We start from the raw sequence: 19,075 nt of genomic DNA, 5'->3' as shown, positions 1-19,075 counted from the left end.
ACTGGTTAAACAGTCATGTTGCAGTAGACTCGAAACTAACACCTCTGAGAAGCGTGAAAACCAGTTAAGTGTGAAGGGTCCTGTCCTGAAAAGTTCAGAACACTGATTCCCGGATGCTTAGGGACTATCCACACAAGATCTTCAACACTGTATTTATTCAGGAAAACAAAAAAGGCCTGTTAAACAGTGTTTATACAAATCCAGTAGGTATTTGGAGATGGCGGTGGTAAAGATCATTGTCAGAATGGACTCCTTGGTCTAGAGTTTGCATTCCTTGGATGATGGTGAATGATACTGAGAATTCAAAAGACAATCACAGAACTGGGCCACAGGCTAGAAAGTGTGATGCTTGCAAATTTCTCTTTGCAGAAGAGATGAGTGAAAGACAGATTCTCTTTTTTTTTCCCCTTGTATTTCTTTTTTCTCTTGGCCAGGGAAACCCCTGGAACTTGCATCTTTCCAGGTTTTATTGTCCAAAGCAGCTACCAGAAGTGTTTGCTCCTTCTGCAGCCCAACTTTTGATGACAAATGTGGAGGCAGGCTTCCCAGTTCTGAGTGTCTTTTCCCAAGTGCCGACCTGCCAACCCCCCTGCCCTTCTTGTGCCATGCGCTGAGTCAGCCCAGTGTGGTCTGGACTTGGTGATTAGATCCAGAGGCTTCAAACCACTCCCTGCCAAAAGAAATAAAAAATAAAAAAAAATCAGTGTATGGGTCATATTCTACCAATATATCAGGAGTTGCCTCTGGTGGAAGTGTGTCAGAGAGTATTGGCACTACCAGAATTGAGCCTTTCTTTGCTTTAGTAGGTGGACCAAGAAAGCGTGAGCAATGTTTGTAATGTACTTCTCCAGTTTTATCTGTGGGTTCTATTGGCTGTGTGAGCACTTGGCACCTTTACTGTGCTATGAAGATTACCCAAGAAAAACCAACAAATTCTGGAATATTCATTTCACATGTCTCCAAGTTGGTAGTTTTTTGTCTGCAGATGATTTGGTGAGGGATCCATAACCTAAAGAGTAATGGGCTTAAACAAGCTACAGCACTCCTTAGTGGTAGGAAAAAATATAATTCCATGGCTTTTCAAGTGAGAAAAACAGACAATTTTAAGGGAACTTGTCATTTAAATGAAAGACTTGGAGCTATTTTGGGGTTTGTATTAATTTCAGTTCCTAATGAATGTTAGTGTTGGTTACTAACTTCCTAGTCAGTTCAGTGTGTTGCACGTTGTTAAATAAATATTGCATGTGCAAATGATGACTCACTACTTTTGAGCATTCAGGAGATCTTCATCTTTAATATGGCCAAAAGTCTCCCTACGTAGATGCAGCTACAGCATTGGAATTTCTAACTGCAATCTTTAAAATGTTGGCCCAAGCTCTTTAGCAGAGAGAGGTGAGGTTTGTGTGCAGGAAGCAGGGAAGGCACACACTGTGCAGTGAAAGTCTGCGTGGCTTCCTCAGAAACTTCTCGCTAAGAACTCGTGTGATGCAATGTCTCTTCCCTACAGAGCAGGGAAGAAAGATCCAAAAAGTCCCTCCTGCCTGACTGTGGGGGTTTTCTTTGCTTTCATTTTAATTTTTGTATGCAGTGTAGTGATTCACTTTCCCAGTCCCCTTTGCTGAGCTGGCAAAGGGCTGCCCTGCTGCACATGACACACCAGAGGAAGCTGAGGGAGCTGGATCCCTCCAGCCAGCAGGGGTGACACTCGGGAGAGATGTAATTGCCAACTGTAGCAAACTGTAGCATCTGCAGAAATGGCAGACTTTTATCTGAAGTAAAAGCACAGTGAAAGCACAAAAAGCATCGGTCATAAATGCAGCACAAGAATCCCACTAGGATATGCAGGAGGAAAGTCATGTTAAAGGTGGTTAACTTTATGTGGGGTAAAATTGTCACTATCCCTGTGCTGAGGCTGGACAGGATGACCTCCAGAGTCCCCTCCCAAGACAGGTTTTCCTCTGAGTCCACACTGGCTGTTTAGAAAAGACTGAAAACTGTGGCTCCAACTGCAAATAGTCTTTAGAGTACCATGAACCACTCACATTTTTTATTTTTGTGTGAAATGCCACACATGAGAGAGAATTTCCTTGCCTCTGGCAGTTACCAGAAGCATTCCCCTGTGTGCTTTGGGTATGCTTTTTTCTTCATCCACCCACATCCTCATCCAGGCATGTAAGCAAAACCAACCCTCTCATCCACTGCAAATATCAGACTCGCGTCTGAATAACCAAAGGTCATGCTGCAGTAGCAGTTTCAGGGTTACATTTTCCTCTCTTATGTATGGGAAACAACTCTTTCAAGGGCAAAAGAATAAAAAAAGAGTAACAAGGAGGTGGTCCTTTCAAATTAAATGAGTCGAGCAGCTTTCAGCAAAAATACTTGACTTTTACCTCTGTGTTGCAATAACCCATCCTCAAGAGAAAGCAAGCTGTTTACATAGCACTCAGATAGGTTTCTATTCCAGCAACTGAAAAAATTCTCATACCCATGGTTTTTTATGTTGGGTCACAAAAATACCAGTTCTGCTGTCTCACAATGGTTTGGATCAGAAAGATGCTGCAGTGTAAGCGAGGATGAGCTAGTAGCATAACTACTTTTGTGGATTCTGCTGGGCTAAGTAATGCACTTCAACTTTCCATTTCTTCATAAAGTACTGTTAGAGTACCCTTGATATTGTTTCTAGAGGTCCTCGCATTTTAAATAGCATTGTAGTGTGCATCATCCTGTGCTTCTTCAGTGTATATCCTGTATATACACTGTATATACACTATATATACACTGTATACGTATTCTGTGAGACTCCAGAATAGGTGCACATGTCTGCACGCGTGTGTGTGCGCAGCTGCTTCTTGTGACTGTGGGGATTTTTATCCCACAGAGCACCGGAGCAGCGTGACCGAGGCCGATGAGCAGCACAGATGCTGATTGCCGGCTATTGCAGCAGCGGCTGGTTCAATGGCAGCACGAAGTGTGCGAGGAGTCACCGATTACTGCAGCGCGCCGAGCTCAGCTGCCGATAAAACACTATCGGAGCGCAGTGCGCAGGAAAGCCTGGGTGTTTTCCAGCAGCCATGTGACAGGCATTTCTCTCACCACATGGCACAGCAGCCTTTTCCGAGCAAAACCCGCTGGTGGGTTTCCCTCTGCTTTCCTAGGAGGAGCCACCGCCAAAAGGAACTTTGACACTTCAGCTCCTAGCAATGAGCTGCTTCGCGGGATATGGGAAGGTGTGTACAATCCAAGTAAACAAATACATGACCTGTGACTAAACACTGGTGGCTTTTCAGTCTAGTGATTGGTTTGTAAAAGTTCCCTATTCCCGTACTTGAGCTCATGTAACATGATGAAATACTAATTGAATTTGACATGGGGAACTATTTAAAGTAAATAAACTATTAAAAGGTTTTTTTTGTTTATCCATTTCCATTGGGAAATGGATAGATAAAAAATCTGCAGCGGGAGATAGAATTTCTGACTTCTGCCTGCATTTTGGTGGGTTTTTTTTTCTTCATTTTTTCTCAGTTCTTTAATTCCCTTAATTGGTTTGACTAATTCATTATTCAAAGTCACACAGCATTTTACTGTATGTGGGGCAGGTTTGGTGCAAGTATAATGATATATATGTGGTCAGCTGAACTGGGACCCTGTGCCCATCTATCTGACCAAAATCAGCTTCTTGACTAGATGTTGTTCAATTTGTTCAATATAACTGGTGGCCTTTAAATAAGTTCATTTGAGCCAGAACTTGCACATTTTTTGACCTGACAAGTCTTCTGTTTCCACGTTTTCACAAAGTAAAGATGATTTCATGACAATTATTTCTCAGTAGACAGGTAGCCTTCACATCCATTACTCCTTTTGTGAGAGCTGTTACACAGGGCTGCGCTAAGTCTTATAAAATTAGCATTTTTCTCCTCTTGCTTATCATCAAGAGTTTGCAAACAGAGAAAGCATCCTGACTTTGGCTTAGTTGCACTAGTGCATGAGCAGGGAAGTACCAGTGGGTGTCAGCATCGGGGAGCTTTCGGGGAGGGAACAGCGAGGGGCAAGCCTAGGCAGTAGCACGGCATTCACTAGCAGCAGAATTGTCTGAGCTTTCCACACATTCCAGGAGCACAAAACTCATCTCCCACCAGGCAGACGTGCATGTGCCATTAAAGCATTTGCAAGAACAAAGTGAGATTTTTTTTTTTTCACCGGAGAGCCCCAGCATCCTCAGCCCTGGGTCAGGCTTGTAGGGATGGGCATACTGGGCAGGCAGGATGCAGAGGATAACACTGGCAAATGCCAGCATTTGTGCAGGCAGTGCTGCAGCACACCTGCACCCGCTGGGGCATACATTTCCAAGCAGTCTGAAAGTCCAACCCAGAGTGGCACTTTGCCCTGTGGGCTGGGCTTATCTTCCCAATCCCAGTCTGGAGGCTGTCAGTCCTGCAACTTCCCCAGCATCCCAGCATCTCTCCCACAGCCAGCATGGGATGAAGTGATTTCACAGCCCTCTCATTCCTCCAGTGACAGCCCCCTAGATGATGATCTGCCACCAGCACACCTGCAAACTCCAGCTCTTGCTTGTGGCCCAGAGGCAGTCCATCAAACCCAAAGCAGATCCCATGGGTAGGTCTTTTATATCTTTAGAGCAAAATTTCTTGTGCTCTTCAGCTCTGAGCAACTAGTGAGCTGAAAATAAGTAAATAAATAAATAAATAAATTTTAAAATAAATAAATCAATAAAAACTTATTAAAAATCTTAGCATGGCAAGCAAGAAAGCTTCCCTGACAAATTTATGGGGTGAAGCAATATTGGCAGACATCATCTGGGAATCAGTGTCTTAAAAAAAGGACCTTTTTCATAATGGCTTGGTTCATAATTAGTTCCAAACTCTGCATGACCACAGCTGCCAAGAAAGAACAATTGCTCATGTTTAATTTAGAGCTACTCATACGTTTTGCAGCTAAATTAAACCAAAGCCAAACCGGGGAATTTGGAAACCACTGAAAATAAGGGGAACTCTGGAGTGCTTAACAATTACTTCCTCATAGGACATGCCCAAGAGGAAGAGAGGTGCTTTTCAGTCATGGAGCTGCTCTGCTAAGCATGAGAAGGATCATGCTTTCCATCCTCTGCTTACTGATGCACCTGCTTCAGGATGAGACCACTTGTAAGTAAGAGCTTTTTGCTCTTTTCCTGAATGGGAAGGGAAGGGGGGGGGGTGGGAGGACAGGGCTTGTTATTGAATATTTTGGATGAGTCAAGTAATCTCTGTTTCCTTTGGTGGGTTTCAAAAGCTAGTCACTTTCGAATTAGTTTGTTATTTTATCTTTCCAGGTTCTGAAATGCAGATAAAATGAACGTGTTGCCTATCAGATTTTTTCATGGCTGTATTACCAGTTTTAGTTCAGCCAGTACAAGTCTTATCTGATTCTGTGCTATGCCAGGGTAAAAGCTGCTGTCATCTGGGTTGCAAAATCCACAAAAATATTGGGGTTTGAATGATTCAGAGAGGTTGTTAACTGAATCTTTTAGAAGTAATACAGCAGTTTGAAAACAGATGATCTTGAAAACTGTCAGACAGCTTTTCCATGGCACAGACAGGAAAAGAAGTGAATTTCAGGTGGTTGTTTGTTAGGCAGGAGCTGGTAAACACAACTGTGGTAACAGTTAAAAGAGCTATAATCTCTTCAGGTTAAAGTTGAGTTGTGGCGTAAAGAGGGAAAGAGCACTTGACTTTTAAGTATTGATGGGGATGCTCACTGCAGACTCTGTGAAGAGATCCAAAGGGTTTGTTTCCTGGGATGGTTGTGAGGTATCTTCCATGGCAGCAAACCCACTGAGGAAAAATATACCAATAAACCAACAAAAAAGAAAAAAAACAGAAAAAGAAAAACAAAATAAAAATGAATGAACAAACAAGCCGAAAACAAACAGCAAAAAACCCCGCCTCAAACACTCAAACCACATAAAAGTATTCCTTTCATAGTTCTAAATGTGTTTCTTTTGTAACTGCTTGATTTCGTGACTTGGAAAGTTTTGAATGCGAGATCCAGGAGATTTCATTTCCCTGTGGTCTGCTAGTCATGAAACAAGATGGTCTGTAGCAATTCCCTCTGATTCCAGTACGGAGGAGCGTGTCTGTAACAAACACCTTATGTTATCATTCCTTCTTATCTGCAGCCCTTTTAGTTTTGGGAAACCAAGACCTGCAAGATTCGATTAAGCCCCAGAAGGTAGAGTTCCATTCGTTAAATTTCAACACCACTTTGCATTGGCAGCCTGGGTGGGCCAGAGAGGCCAGAGAAGTTCTCTACTTTGTGCAGTATAAAGTGTAAGTACCGGCGCCTCCCCCTGTGCTGGGGCTCAGCCCTGCTGGGGCTAAAATCATTTCTCAGGTGGCAGGAGGTTCTCATTCCTGGGGAACAGCCATGTCCTGCTTGGCTGCCAGCTCTCAGTTGTTTCTGCACTTGCCAATCCCATGGCATGCTGTTCGACTCCCCAGGGGCAGACGAGCAGCAGGAGGCAGGCAAGGTGTAAGCACCTCCAGCACTATGCTCTGCACCCTCATTGCACCAAGGATTTCAAGCAAAATGTAGTTTGCAGGGGAGCTCTGAAAGCCACTGGGTCCAGCCACCAGCTGCCTCAAGCAGGTCTAGGTAGGTCAAGTTATTCTGTAATAGAACATTAAAGGTATCTCAGTGGCTTCCCGTGCCCACAGCACCGTCTCAGGGTGCCTTGCATGGAAAGATTGAGGCAACATTAGAGGCTGGTCTCCAGGGTCTGCTCCCATCCCTGGCACACTGGTGAGTGCCTGAAATGATTATTGCCCTTGAGGAACAGTTTGGTGAGATCTGGCATTCTGCTCATCACTGGCTAAACTGCAGCTTGCTCACCTCTCCCATGGGGCAGCTAAGAGGTGGCTTCTGACAGGGCTGGTGACCCATGTCTCTGCTTTAGATTTCCTTCAGAAAAGACAGAACCCTCTAGCTCCCAAACACCCAGGAAATCAAACTTCCCTGTTGTCAAATTGAAGGCAGTTTGTTTCCATGGTAGGATGCTTGTCTGTGCCATGAGATAAAAGAGATGGCTGAGAATCTGCATGGACACAGGCAGTGATCCCTAAAGTTTACATTTTTCCTCCTCTTTCTCAATAGGTATGGGCAGAGCACATGGCAAAAAAAAGATGAGTGCTGGGGGATTTCAAGCCATGTCTGTGACCTAACACAAGAGACTTCTGACATCCAGGAGCCTTACTACAGCAGAGTGAGAGCAGCCCTGGCTGGTGTTTATTCCAGCTGGAGCCTCAGCTGCAGATTCACTCCTTGGAGAGAAAGTAAGTGCAAACACATGTGTCCCCTGGAAGGAATTTGATCTTCCATGGCATGGAAAGCATCATATCTGCTCACAACTTGCAAACATGAGTTATCTTTTTCTAGCCACAAAGCTGTATGTAAAGAAGTGAGTCAATAGCTCTGAGGTGAGGTGTTCTGCCAGATCAACTCTCCACACACTTGAAAGCCAAGTGATTATGGCTAAATAGCCATTTACCTGTAATTAGAAGATCAAAAGATCCCTTTAATTCAACCTACTCCTCTGGGCATGGAACTGCACAAATAATTTTCAGGCATTTTTTGGAGCTGCTGGAAAGACAGGACTGAAGACAATAAAAAAGGAAGCATTTTTTTCTTTGGGGGGAGAAGACAGAACAGAGCTGCATGGTGTGTGGTCACTATTCTTCTCACATTTCTGTGTTATCCTGACTGCAGGAAAGGACATAGAAATGACATGTGCAAAGCTTTTGGTTAGCACTGTCATCATAGTGCTCCAAAATAACAATAACCAAACCCAACAAATACCAAGAAGTAAGAATTTACAAAGTGTCACTTGAGGAATAAATAGAGCATAATATATTGTTGGTAACATGAGCATTTGTTGAATGGATTCAAATTGCATTTTAGGGGATATTACTCATAAACTATAATTGTGTTTATAGCTTTGGGGTTTTTTTTCCATAGCTAAGATAGGACCTCCAATGGTAACTGTGATTCATAGCAACAAATCCATAACAGTGAAGCTCCAGGCTCCACGTTCTCCTTACAGAAGGAAGAGAGGCAGCAAAATACCAATGACAAATTATTATGATCTGCTGTATCAAGTCTTCATAATTAACAACTTGCTAGATGAGGTAAGAATATATTCAGATATGAACTCTTTACCATTGAACAGCCAGAAAAGTGTGGGCACAACATATTTGTTTTGCTGTTGAAACAGTCTTCTGGGATTGTGAGAGTAGTAATAACTGTGCAAGTGATTGAAAACAAATCAGGCTTGTTTTTCAGGAATTGAATTTGATTGAATTGATTTGTAATTCCTCCCTGTATTATTTTCCATCAACTTAATACTTCATAATCTATGACTTAGTTTAAAAAATGGTATAGGAGAGGAATCTGAGGAGGGAAGGGAATTTTCTTTAAAAAGCATAAGTAAGTTATTAATGCTGTTAAGTTTGTTTAAGTTCATGTGCTGTTCTGCATCCTCTGTTCTCATCAAAATTTACTCATAGACACACTTGCTAGGAACATGTGCTTGACTGGCTCTTCTTTCTCCACTCTGTATGAAGCAACACAGGGTCCTGGTTTACGAAGGGAAAGACAAGGTTATTAAAATAGAAGATTTGAGGCCTGGAGTCAGCTACTGCATCATGGCAAAAATGTACATGCCAGTGCTGGACCAGAGCAGTGCCTACAGCAGCAGGCAATGTACCGTGCTGCAGTGACAGGGCTGGCACCTCTGAGACAGGTAAGTCACTGTCTGAAACTGGAGATGACTCTGGAAGTCAAGATCTATCCCCTCACCAAAGGCAGATACTCTCCAAAAGTAGAGAAAAAAGTGTGTCATAGAAACTGCCATCCCACATGACAATATTAGCTGGAATACTTACATAATCTCAGATGCACACCAGGTAAGAATGATAAGGCCAAGATGATGGTAGGAATGGGATAGATAATTATTTGCATGCTGACACTGTCCTCAGGAATATCTGCTTCTTCCCTTTCTTTCAGCAGCTGTACATAGTATAGTTAAAGAGTTATACACAGCATGGCTTTCATAAATGCTTTTCTGTCAAGTAACAGTTAACTAGAAAAATGAGTGACCTCCAACTTCATTAACATGCAATTCTCCTACAAGCTCTGCCAGCCTTTTCTGCTAAGGAATTGATCTAATGGAATAATTAAAATGAGCCTGTCCCCTTTTCATGGACTCTCTTCAGTGTAGTGTTTTTAAAAAGAAATCAGTCATCAAATGTCATCAGTTCCCATGGGCCAAAATGCAAGAATTATCTCCACTAGCTGATCTGAAAAATCTGTTTCTTTTTACTTACATCAATCACTGGGCTATTGTCACATATCATATGTGACAATATGATAGCCAAAAGATTTGCTATAAATCCTGCCTTGTAAGTACAAAGGCACAGAGAGTACAAAGACCTAACCCAAACTTGACTCCATTGGAATTGGCCTTAGCAAGCTCAGATTTGGGGTAACAGAGAAAAACTGGAAAAGTGTCAGTTTTAACCAGGGCTTCTGTTCTCAGTTCTGTACCCTAAACCCATAGAAGTTCTCCTTTCCTCTGCTTCATAATATGATACATATCACTGGTGTCTCTTTGGTTTTGGTCAGTGGGTTTAGGCTAAGGAGGGAGTCACTTTCTAGGGGACTTTCCTGCATTTTTTCCTTGCCTGCCCTGTACTGTAAAGAGCTGGAAACTCAGGTTAGAGCCAGACTTCCAAACAACTTGCAGAGAGACAGGACAAATGCAGGTGAATGTCATGTGTTGAATGTTTAATACCACCCACCTCAAATGCACATGCCAGCAGCAATTCTCTTTCTCTTCCCCATTACAGGGATAATGGCAGAAGATGCCTTCCATCACAGGTCCAGCTGAAAATCAACATCTGCTGTCTATGTCTGGAATACATACTTGGATACTTTTTAAATTAACCTTTGCTGCATTAAATTATTTGATTATTTGATCACAGTCCTTTAATGCTACATGAAGGTCAAGGAGTCTTTGTATGTCCCATATTACAATTTATGATGGTATATATATGCATTTTCAAAGGGAACAGACTTGTAATATAAAAATAAAATCATTTTAAAAGTCTTTGTGGAAATATCCTTAAGATTGCTTCTAGGGGTTTTGTATTTTATGTCTTGAAATTAAAATACTATCTATAAAACACTAGTTTCAGATATTTTATGTTTTCTACAATGATTACAACTGAAAATGAAAAAAAGTGTCCTTCCTTTAAAATAAGAAATGTGCAATACAGGAGCAATTCCATGCTCACAGTGTCTTCATAGGACCCTCAGCATAATATTTCTGACAGTGAAACCAGTATGTGATTAGCCAGGAATGAGTGTGAACTAAAACAGGAAAGATCCTCCCTTCCATTCAGGGAAAGACAGTTAAAGGAAAGAGACCCTCAGCAAGTCTGCTGATGGAACAGAACTGTGGGGAGTGGCTGATAAACCAGAAGGCTGTGCTGTCATTCAGTGGCACCTTGATAGGCTGGAAAATTGGGTGGAGAGAAACATAATGAGGTCCAACAAGGCAAAGTGTAGGGCCCTGCACATGGGGAGGAATAACCCCAAGGACCAGCACAGGTTGGACACTGACCTCCTGGAGAGCAGATTGGCAGGGAAGAGCCTGGGAGCCTTGGTGGATGACCATGAGCTGGCACTGCCCTTGTGGCCAGCAGGGCCAGTGGCATCCTGGGGTGCATTGGGAGGAGTGTGGCCAGCAGGTCAAGGGAGAAGTTCCTGACCCTCTACTCAGCCCTAGTGAGGCCACATCTGGAGTGCTCAGTACAAGAAAGACAAGATGTGACCAGAGAGGGCCCAGTGGGGCACCACAAAGGTGATGGGGGCTCTGGAGCATCTCTTTTGTCAGAAGCATCTGAGGGAGTTGAGTCTGATAGTTTAGAGGAGAGAAGACAGAAGGGATCTCCCTAATGCATGTAAATATCTGAAAGGTGGGTGCCAAGAGGAGGGTTGGTGCCAGATTGTTTTCAGGGATGAGGAGCAATGGCCACAGGCTAAAACACAAGAACTTTCACCTCAGCAGGAGTGAAATCTTCCTTACATTGAGGCTGGCAGAGCACTGGAACAGGCTGCCCAAGGAGGTCATGGAGTTTTCCCCTCTGGAGACATTCTAACCCACTTGGACTCGTTCCTGTGTCACCTCTAGGTAGCCCTGCCTGGACAGGGGGGATGGACTTCATGATTTCCAGAGTCCCTTTCAGATCTAAGAATTCTGTGATTCTGTGACCTCTACTTTAGCCATTTCACAATAAATGGTGACTGAATGCTGAACATTTCCTGGGATTTCTGATGATTTCAGCCCTTAATCATACAAGGGAAAAAATTGCTTGAGCAAGATCTGGGTAGCTACTCACTAAGTCATGCCAGGAGGGAGAGATGAAATAGCTTTTGCAGATCTGCAAGGTCTGTAAGTAATGAGAATCTTGGTCCTTGACTATGTTCTGTAACTGCAGACCAAATGAGGAGGTGAGTGTGGCCCAGACACAAAAGGGCAAAGAAAGCCTTGGGGAAAATGGAGGTCCCAGCTACATAATCACTTTTCCCTTAATTCACATACACAAACGTGGATCAATTCAGTTTAAGGAACGGACATTGAGGTCTCTGAAGCCAAATTCAAAGCATTTTTCATGGTCTGTCACTAGCACCTCCCCTGGAGGCATCAGAGAACTGCTTCAGGATGATGGCAGTAGGCATTTGGGAAGAGGCTGCGTTTAAGGAAGTTAATGCTGGTCACTCTTGCCTTTAACAGGATGAAAGAGGTTGTTACATAATAAATATTTCCACACCTGATTATAATAAATGATGTATTTGAACAACTAGGTTTGCAGACATCCAGTCATATCCACACATCTAGTCCATAAAACCAGGTTTCTTTCACCACATTTCCCTTTTTGCTCCTTTCTCAATTCTTCCACTTGCTTTGCCCTCTTATATCCCACAGTTTCTTTATTTAGGTAAGATTTTTTTGTGAAGCAAAATACCTGGTGCAAAGACAAGAGTGAGATCCTGCTCCCTGTCTTGCACTGTCCAGAAAAACTGTCCAGGCAAACAATTAAGAAACAGTCTATCTTGTATTTCAGCAGTGGGTTATCACAGCCTGAAAACAGTATCTGTAGTAATTGAAGTTCTTTCTGAATTTCCTTTATTTCCTTATGGCAGTTGGCGTTGCCATCCTTACACAAAGATCAAGCTTTATCAGAGAACAGATTCTGACAATTCCAGATACTGTACCTATGTCAGATGCACAGGATAAAACTGTTTTATTGAGAACATAAAGAAAAAGAAAAGAAAAAATAAACAAGAAAAGAAGCAGAGCTATAGGAGTACCTGAAGCATTCAGACTTAGCTAGGAATATAGCAGCTGCCATGCTAGGGGTCTATGAAGACATTTGAAACCTGAAATTTTCCCAATTTGATGAAATTATGAAAAATGTGCAGCATGAATGCTGGGAAGAGCAATAAAAGATCTGAAGAAGTCTTGCACAGTTGTGTGCTAAGTTGTGGGCTAACCAGATTTCACTTCCTCAGCAACAACACAGGTTTACAGAAAGCAGTGCAAGAGTTGCAGGAACTCACTTCCATTCTGACAGTACCACGATTTATTACTGCCAACCCCATGATGTTCTGCAGAAGCATATTTTCCCTTTCCATTTGAAATGCAAATTTTCTTTCAGTGCTGTTCTGACATATAATTTTACTGGGGAAGGGTTTGGTAGAATGACTGGTGCTGCATTTTTCTCCCCTAAGGCTGAGTGATCTGCACTCACAGCTTCTAGATAGACCTGGTAATGCTGTAACTTCAAAAAACAACTTATTGTGCCTTAGACTGCATGCTGCACTGCTGTTTACAGCTCCACGAGGGTGGAATGGAGAAAGAGTTCTCTTAACTGTAACTGGGACTTTCCTGCTGACAAGTCTGTTTGGAAATACCTGGAAGAGTGAGTTCTAGCCCTCCTTTCTCTTGCTCCTCCTGGCACAAGCAAACCTTCTGCTGTGGGTCCACACCTCTGGAGCTGCCCAGGCTGGCACACAGCTGCACAGGGGGCTGTGCATGTGCACACCATTCAGTTCAGGATGCTTTCACCTTGTTAGCTTGGTTCCTCCTTGCAAAAGGTTTTCAAGACCCAGATGAGAACACTTGTCTCTTGTCTTATTTTAGTCACTTACACAGCAGGTATTTTCTAACCAAGTGCCAGCTTCTGTTTCAGGAAAGAGGGCCATGGCACTGGGAGGGAAAGGTCAAGCAGTAACAAAAGCAGGACTTGAGACCAATTCTGTGAACTCTCACCGGCCACAATGCTGAGGGATGTCTGCAGTGGTGGCCACAGCCTGTGACAATGGCCTCATCTGAGGGTCCTGCCAATGAGAAATAGATATTATTCTTTTGGAGTTAGCAGTTGTGGATTTTGTTGTGAAGTGGAACCCATCCCACAAGGGCCTACCCTTCTGTCTTTCATGACTTGGCTTGAACATGTCTGACGTGCCAGAGAGAAAAGAGCTGATCTCCTGCTATGCATGGATTTAACTTCCCATTCCACTGGCACCCAGAAAAGCAATATTCAGCCACCAGAAATTCAAGAACAGGCCTCCAGAAAAGCTGATAGAGCAACAGCAATGAACCAGATGCTGCAGCCTTATAAATTCGGAGAAGATGATGCATAGCCAGCTGTACCATATAAATGGCCAGTTTTATAGGATGCCATGGTCCTTGGTGTTTATCATATGGTGCAGCATCTGGCCAGTCCCATTTGTACCTCCCATGTATCTGCATGAATCAGATGTGGACCTGGGGTTTACTCTCTTGCATGGCTTGATCTCAGCTGAGAGCCACTTTGTGGCCCAGGGTGGGGCTCTGTTGTGAAATGACATTTGGCTTTTGCCACAGATCTGTTAGACATTAGCAAGTATTCCAGACTGCAGGGAATTAATCATAAATAGGTGAGGATTTCTCTGGATTCCAATGTTTGCTACAAGGATCAAAGACACTGTAAAACCTGTCTGTAAAAAAAGATTTAAAAAAAAAAGAAAAAAAAAGGAGAAATCTCAAACTCCTGAATAGTAGTTTGTGACAAAGGACACAGGACACAAAACAAGGGTACTTTCTGGAGAGAAGGGAAGGGAAACTCATGACACTGGTGTTCATGATCAGGAAAGTTAGAGTCTCCTTTGCAACTTGTTTTTAGAATCTTTTGTAAGAGGTTTCCAAAGTGAAAAAAGAAACCCCTTTTAAACGTAATCCCCCAAATTCTGAAGTCACTGGTTGTTTAATTGTGTTATGGTTTTATTCCACTGAAAACCCAGTTAAAGGGGTCATTGCTACCAGAATTTTGGCTTGGGATGGGGAAAAATGGGAAGCTTGAGCCACAATGCTTACAAGGAAATACCTGAAAAAGTTCTATGATCTGAGGTAAATACTGAAGACAGTTTTAAATTTTTAAATATTTTGCTCTTTTCTAAGGCATTGGGGCCCTTATGCTGAGTTGCTTAAATATCCTTAATAAAGAAATAATGCAGCCCAGGAGTATCACACTGAGGACCAGACTCTTCAGAAATGTCCTTACTTTTAAAAACAAGAACAGGATGACAATGAAGAGCCATTGTGCTAATTGTTATACCCACAAAAGAGTATCAGGAAAATTGTTATTAATTTAATCTATTTATTTCAGGCAATGTCTTTCTAATACTTTTTTTTTTCTTTTTAGGGTGTAAGAAATCACAAATTATACAATTTTCCAAGAAAGCTCCTGCTTTTCATTTTTTACAACAGAGGAGTATTTTTTAACATTGCTTGTTAGGTGACACTGGGTTTGTTGAATAGCTGACAAGAACATGATAGTTATAGGGCTAAGGTCTTATTTCTAGGCTAACTTCTTAATACAAATTCTTATATTTGAAAGAATAAAGCTCCTAAAAGATACCAGCAAAAAGATAAACAATAGCATTGTCTGTGTTAAATCAAACTTAAACATTTCCAGAGGGTCTGTGAAAATGTGTCCTGAGTGGAATGAGACTCAGAGACATAAACCTGGAGAAGAAACTGCTGGAAAAGAGAGAAAAGGAAAGAAGGTAAAGTGCACACAGGGGCTAGGAAGCATCATTAGAGCAGAAATGTGTATTTCAACAAGTATACAAAATAGGAGCAAAGCATTCTGATGAATTGTACAGACATTAAGCAGTTTCTGCCTCTGAAAAGGAGACCCATGCTTCTATGGAGCAAAACTCTTTCATATGTGTCCATAGCCAAGGAGAAGATACACCTGTAAGGACACAACATCGATGTGCTCTGATCAGAGAGACCATTTCAGCTATTTCAGCAGCAACCTTAGAGGGAAAAAAGCCATTACAGAGAAGATTTCTAAAGCCAGAGAGAGAAATTCATGTGTGGTTGGCAGATACAGTGAGGGATCCGCACGAGATCCTCACGTCCTGGGGGTGGCAGCTGAAGTCATGCACACAACATCTGTGCTTGGGTGACTGAAGCTCTACTCCAGGGACTGAAATACTGCTGTAATGTACTAATGGGATATCTACCAGGTATAAGCTGGACCCTGAAGTCATGTGTATTTGATTTGTAAGGTTACATTAACAAATCTGAAGAGAAAACCTGGTTATGGGGATGCAATAATGCTGATATGTATGATAATGAGATAATGCTGATATGTACACTGGAGTTGCAGGGTACCTTGGGCACAGTAGCCCTTCTAGTGCCAAGGATCTTCCCTTTGCCTTTGAATGATCACTTTTAAATTTGAACAATCTTGTGGAAAATGGAGTAGGATTAATGAAATTCTGGAAAATGAATGTGAAGAGATTTCAGAAATTGACTGAGATCCCAGTTGGCTACTTCTTTTTATTACTTTCATTCTGAATACTTTCTTGAAGCTGATTCTCTCATTCAATGAAATATTACTCCATTCATAAGTACCATGAAAATTTATGCTAAAAGTGCAAAACTTACTAAATAAATAGCAGAATCCTCTGAGCTGCATGAGATCTATCATTATGCCATCCCTGAGCACACAAGGACATCATTTCTTGCCAATTTTCTCCTCGCTGGTGCTTGCCACAAAAAGATTCCCTGAAATAACAGGAGACACAGTGATATAAAGTGCAATGTACTTTGAGTGCCTAAGATTTTATAACTGAAGAGGCTGGGGTCAAGCACAAGCAATGGGAAGAGCTGAGCAGGACATGCCCAGAACTAGGAAATCCATCTGGCAGAGGTAGTGAGATGAGTTATTCTGAATGTTCCAGTCTCCATACTCCTCCTTGCTCTACAAGCTGTGCTATGACCTCAAAGAAGAGCAAACAAGCAAGAGCTACTGCAGCTGTGTGATCCTGTCAGTGTGTGCAAACACAGTACTTGTCATGCCTTGGAGGAAAGCCTGCTAGGACTGGGAAAAGGCACTTTCCCTAATTATTATACCTGCTGTGTATTAAGGACAGCAGAAAGAACCAACTCAAATTACCATCAGTCATCCAAAGGAACATTGTGTTGTTCATGTTTTTACCATGGCTGACCATTACAACAAAAAAAAAGATTCTGCTACTTCCAGGTGAAGTAGGAAAAGTAATATTTCAGATTGAAGCCATCAATCTGACCCAACAGAAGAGCCATGCATTGGTGTAACCAACCCCTGATGACCTGTGGCAAGAAACATAACCTCTCAAGGTCCAAGGATAGCCAGTTATGTTATGGTGTAAGGGGGGGGAAATAAGCCAAACAGGGGAGGGCAAACTGAATAGCATAGAAGCTTCAGCTGATTTTCTATAAGCCTCTGCCTTGCATGTGGAGAGTATCAATAAAAACACTTCCAGAAAAATATTTCTGATGAAAAACTGGAATTTTGCTGAGAGGAAAAAATACCACTTATTAGAATATCATTGACAGCACTTTGGTTTTTGAGTGAAAAAAATAAGATTCTCTTCTCTGTGGGAAAAAGCCCCTTGTGTCCCTAATTTTCCAGGCTGTGAGATTTCCAATGGCATGTCTAAATTTCCTGGAGTAGGACAGGAATGAAAACTGTCCTTGACAGCTCGGATCAATCTTTATCTAACACCTCCAGTCAGAGCTCATACTGCAATCAGTGACCTTTGGGAATGCTTTCAGTGGGGTGCTATTTCTCTGAAGGCAGTAGAGTTCAACATGTAATATTCAACAATCCTGCCTGGAGTGCAGCATACCCACATAATCCGAGGCAAGAGGCAAAAAGAGGACATTGCTCTGCACACTCATCAGCCTTACTTCAGGAGCTGAGGCTGTTCCAGTCACCCTCAGCTCCTTGTTAATGACAAGAAGCCCTGTGATTTCACCAGCAGAGACTGACAGATCAGCATTACAGTGACAGGAGAACAAGGAGTTTCCCCTGCCTTGGATCAGGTCTCTTCCTTGCTCCAGGGGCTCTGCTCCTGCTCACAATGTGCAAGTTTCACAAGCTGCACTTCACAAGACCTTGTTTCCTTGCTGTGCTGGCTAGAAAAGAAAAAACAAGACCCAAGAAACTTCTGTTGTGTAAGCATGAGGGTCCAAAGAGCTCACTGAGATTTATGTGCAGCAAACGGAGCATTAACTCCCACCCTGCACTCCATTTCAGCTGGTGAGCAGAGCAGAACAGGGTGTACTCCCACAAACAGTCAGGATTAAAAACATCTGTTTAATGTTTACTATCCAAACACCAGTGCTAGTATTTCTAATGAATTTCAAGACTTGAGCAAGCTGAAGACTGGAGTGACACAACCAGCAGGCCAAAAGAGGACACTGGAAGATATTACACCCACGTTGTGCTCACAGCAAGCTACAAGCAGGCACAAGAGAGCAGTGAAACTAGCTGCTTACATTATTAAACATACTGTAATTATGTAGTATTCCTTAAGTAGAAGAAAGTTTTGAGGCACTTACCGTGGCCTTTGCAGATTATGTCCTTCCAGCCTTAAAGCATTTCAGCTGGCTGGAGAACAGCATGGACAAACTCAACGAGAGAAGGACAGCTGGTCCAGTGGGTTCAAGTCCAAGGGCATCCTTGGGATTTGGAGAATTCAGAATTCCCCCAAACTGTTTTCAGTTTCTTAGTGGCAAAATAGGAGAAAAGAGAAAAGAGTGAGAGGTTTACTCTTCCCTCTTGGCCATTTTGCATTTTCTGTCATGACTCAGGAGGCTGTGTATCTAACCCTCACAAAGCAAATTACTCCTGGTGTTAGGCAAGCTCTGAGCAGGTACTGGTGAGTGGTACTGGGCACAATGGGTGTGAATGACCAGAATTCTGGGGTGGGATCACAGCTGTTTGGAGAGGCTGTGAAGCAGAAGGAGGGACAGACTCCCTGCTTGCTGCAGGCTGTGCCAAAATCAGAGCCAGCTTTCACAGTCCAAAGGCTAACTTCACACTGTGATACAGGTCATCTGTTCACTTGATTATGGACAGCATTTTAGCCATGGTCTGCATGATGTGAACACCAGATGTGAATTTTTCACTACTACAGAAAAATCAGAATTACTTTGTGAAGAAAATTCTAATTTAAAAACTACAAGTAAAAAAAAAAAATAAAAATCAAACCACATAGGGTGATAGGGTGTAATTTCATTTTTCATTGATAAATGTACCTAGCTTGGCAGGAGCCAGTCCTGGGAAAGTACATTTCAGAACTGAGCCTTTGATGAATACTTGAACTCTTCTTTTTAAAAGAAAAGTTTAAAAAGGAGGGATTTATTCCTGAAACAAGTCTGCATTACTTTCTCAGAAGATATACATTTCTAGTCAGTGCATGCAGCTGTTACTTCACAGATTGGAAAACAAATTAAAGCTGAAAAGAAAACAGCTAAATCCCAAATCCCAAGGCAATGTTTTCTAAATAAACCAAGGAACTATAAAAAGAAGTGTGGCTGAAGTATATATGGGATTATACTGACATGTTGTGGCAAGAGAGGAGTAATGCAATGCCTTAATCACAGCTACACCATCAGCTGCTGTGCTGTGCTCTTCCC

At 42.4% G+C, this 19,075-nt stretch overlaps 1 protein-coding gene and 1 long non-coding RNA gene across 2 annotated transcripts; one reads left to right on the top strand and one right to left on the bottom strand.

Annotated features, from left to right (window-relative positions):
• Window positions 1-140: 140 nt before the first annotated feature.
• LOC108962434 (uncharacterized) lies at window positions 141-18,340 on the bottom strand. Its single transcript, XR_001991060.2, has 3 exons — window positions 17,996-18,340; window positions 16,055-16,174; window positions 141-670 (listed from the first exon to the last, which is right to left on the bottom strand). It is a non-coding gene; the product is annotated as an uncharacterized LOC108962434 (long non-coding RNA).
• Window positions 3,016-10,164, top strand: IL22RA2 (interleukin 22 receptor subunit alpha 2). The gene is made up of 7 exons (XM_009092791.4): window positions 3,016-3,227; window positions 5,041-5,159; window positions 6,173-6,323; window positions 7,147-7,325; window positions 8,008-8,177; window positions 8,613-8,791; window positions 9,897-10,164. The coding sequence occupies exons 1-6, from the start codon at window positions 3,220-3,222 to the stop codon at window positions 8,766-8,768; spliced, it is 783 nt and encodes a 260-aa protein (XP_009091039.3). The 5' UTR covers window positions 3,016-3,219; the 3' UTR covers window positions 8,769-8,791; window positions 9,897-10,164.
• Window positions 18,341-19,075: the final 735 nt, after the last annotated feature.

The sequence above is a fragment of the Serinus canaria genome, chromosome 3 (assembly GCF_022539315.1).
Source record: "Serinus canaria isolate serCan28SL12 chromosome 3, serCan2020, whole genome shotgun sequence".
Classification (NCBI taxonomy): domain Eukaryota; kingdom Metazoa; phylum Chordata; class Aves; order Passeriformes; family Fringillidae; genus Serinus; species Serinus canaria.
This window is presented reverse-complemented; position numbering and strand designations above follow the sequence as displayed.

Bases quoted from the DNA above. Each gene is read 5' to 3' on its own strand.
- IL22RA2 (XM_009092791.4), top strand. The intron at 5,160-6,172 runs GTAAGTAAGAGC...TCTTATCTGCAG, and splicing joins GCTTCAGGATGAGACCACTT to CCCTTTTAGTTTTGGGAAAC. The intron at 8,178-8,612 runs GTAAGAATATAT...CTCTGTATGAAG, and splicing joins TTAACAACTTGCTAGATGAG to CAACACAGGGTCCTGGTTTA.